The sequence below is a fragment of the Ipomoea triloba genome, chromosome 3, assembly GCF_003576645.1.
Source record: "Ipomoea triloba cultivar NCNSP0323 chromosome 3, ASM357664v1".
NCBI classification, from domain to species: Eukaryota; Viridiplantae; Streptophyta; class Magnoliopsida; order Solanales; family Convolvulaceae; genus Ipomoea; species Ipomoea triloba.
In genome coordinates this window covers 6290025-6291671 of record NC_044918.1, presented here as the reverse complement: position 1 = coordinate 6291671, position 1647 = coordinate 6290025, and the positions used below count along the sequence as shown (strand labels likewise).

General features: G+C 36.2%; 1 protein-coding gene across 1 annotated transcript; it reads right to left on the bottom strand.

Annotated features, from left to right (window-relative positions):
• Positions 1 to 756: 756 nt before the first annotated feature.
• Positions 757 to 1161, bottom strand: LOC116012835. Its single transcript, XM_031252510.1, has one exon. The coding sequence runs from the start codon at positions 1159 to 1161 to the stop codon at positions 757 to 759; it is 405 nt and encodes a 134-aa protein (XP_031108370.1).
• Between the last annotated feature and the right edge of the window lie 486 nt (positions 1162 to 1647).

Sequence of the window (1647 nt, the reverse complement as noted above, 5' to 3'; positions counted from 1 at the left end):
CGGATTTGGTTAAGCATATAACGGCGATTAATTTAAAATTTGTAATTTAATTTTTTATGCACTTTAATTTTTTTAACAGCTTTGTACTTTGATTTATAAGCAATTGGTTTTAATTTTTAAGCAATTATTTGTTTAATTTTAATTTTATAATTATCATTTCAATTAAATGTATGTATGTTTATTTTAAATAATTACAATATAGTGGAGTAAAATGGTGGGTTCACAAAAAATCTTGGAGAAAATATAAAACTAATGGAGAAAAGGTTTTTTAAATTGACTGAGTTAGTGGTCGCTGAAGTAGATACTAGGACCCACAAAAAATTTGTAAGAAAAAACTTCACTAATGAGATTGCTCTAAGATAATAGCATTACTCAAGAACATATTTTTGTTGCTCTAATGATGTTACTCAATCAAGTTGGACTTTAAATGTTTGGATCTTTGGACTTAAGCCATCTCGATCTTTTTGCTAATTTAGTTGATAAGGCTCGACTTTATGACAGACAATTAAAGATCGGCAAAGAGAAACAAAACAAAACTCCAACCAATACTAATCGAAAATTCAAAATTGCATCTGCACAAACATAAACAAATTCAATATATAGTTCAAGAAAACACAATGGCCCTCATGCCAGATTTTACCAACACCTCCTTCCAATCTTGGTTTTGGAAAGATTATATTGGCTAATCAAAGATATACCAAAAAAATTATAAAAAAAAAAAAAAAAAAAAAAAAAAAAAAAAACAGTAGAGTTCTATTATTGCATGGGGTACAACTCCATTGAAGGCACCAAGGACTTGTAAATCTCATACATCAACCTGTTCTCAAACTCAGTTGTGGTATACCCCATCTTTTTCCCCTTACCTCCGGCGATTCTCTTTTGCTCAATCCCATTCCCGGCGCCGGCGCCGAGGTACCCGACGTTCCCGGCGAAGCTGAGCATCATCTTCACATACGCATTCTTCAACCTAGTCCACAGCTTCACCGGCGACAGCATCTTCCACCGCAGCTTCGGCACCGCCTTTATCCGCCATGACCGCTTAGACCCAAACCTCACCACCTTCACGCTCTTCCTCGTCCCCTCCACGCGCCTGTACTTCCGTCTCCTCCACGCCCTCTTTATTGCCCCGTTGAACTTGAACGGATTCATAACAACTTCCATTCTCGATCTTCACTTCAAAAGAATCGAAATCTCAGGCTGGATTTGATCGATGGCACTTATCGGAACCAGAATTGAATTATGTTACGTTGTTGGATTGATATTGTGTGGTGGTGGAAATATGGGGTGGCCTGTATTTATATGAGGGGAAATGTGTTGGGATTACGTGATTAAGACAACATGTGTTTTTGTGAGTGTATTGTATGGTTTGATTGAGGTCAACAAAGCCGGTATACAATTCAATCATGGACTACTACGACCGCCAATAATAATGTATGGAATAAATAGTTCAAGGTTTAACATAGAAAATGCGATTCAAATGTATGGAAATGTCGTGCCACGTTCCTAAGCTCTTCGCCGTATATGCTTTGATTTTGGTATGAGAGATGAGTTCAAGTGTAGAAATGGGTGAAGAAGTTTGACCATTGACATATGAGTATGTAGTTATGGAAATAGTGGAAATTTTACTTGTTAAGGTCAAATATTTTT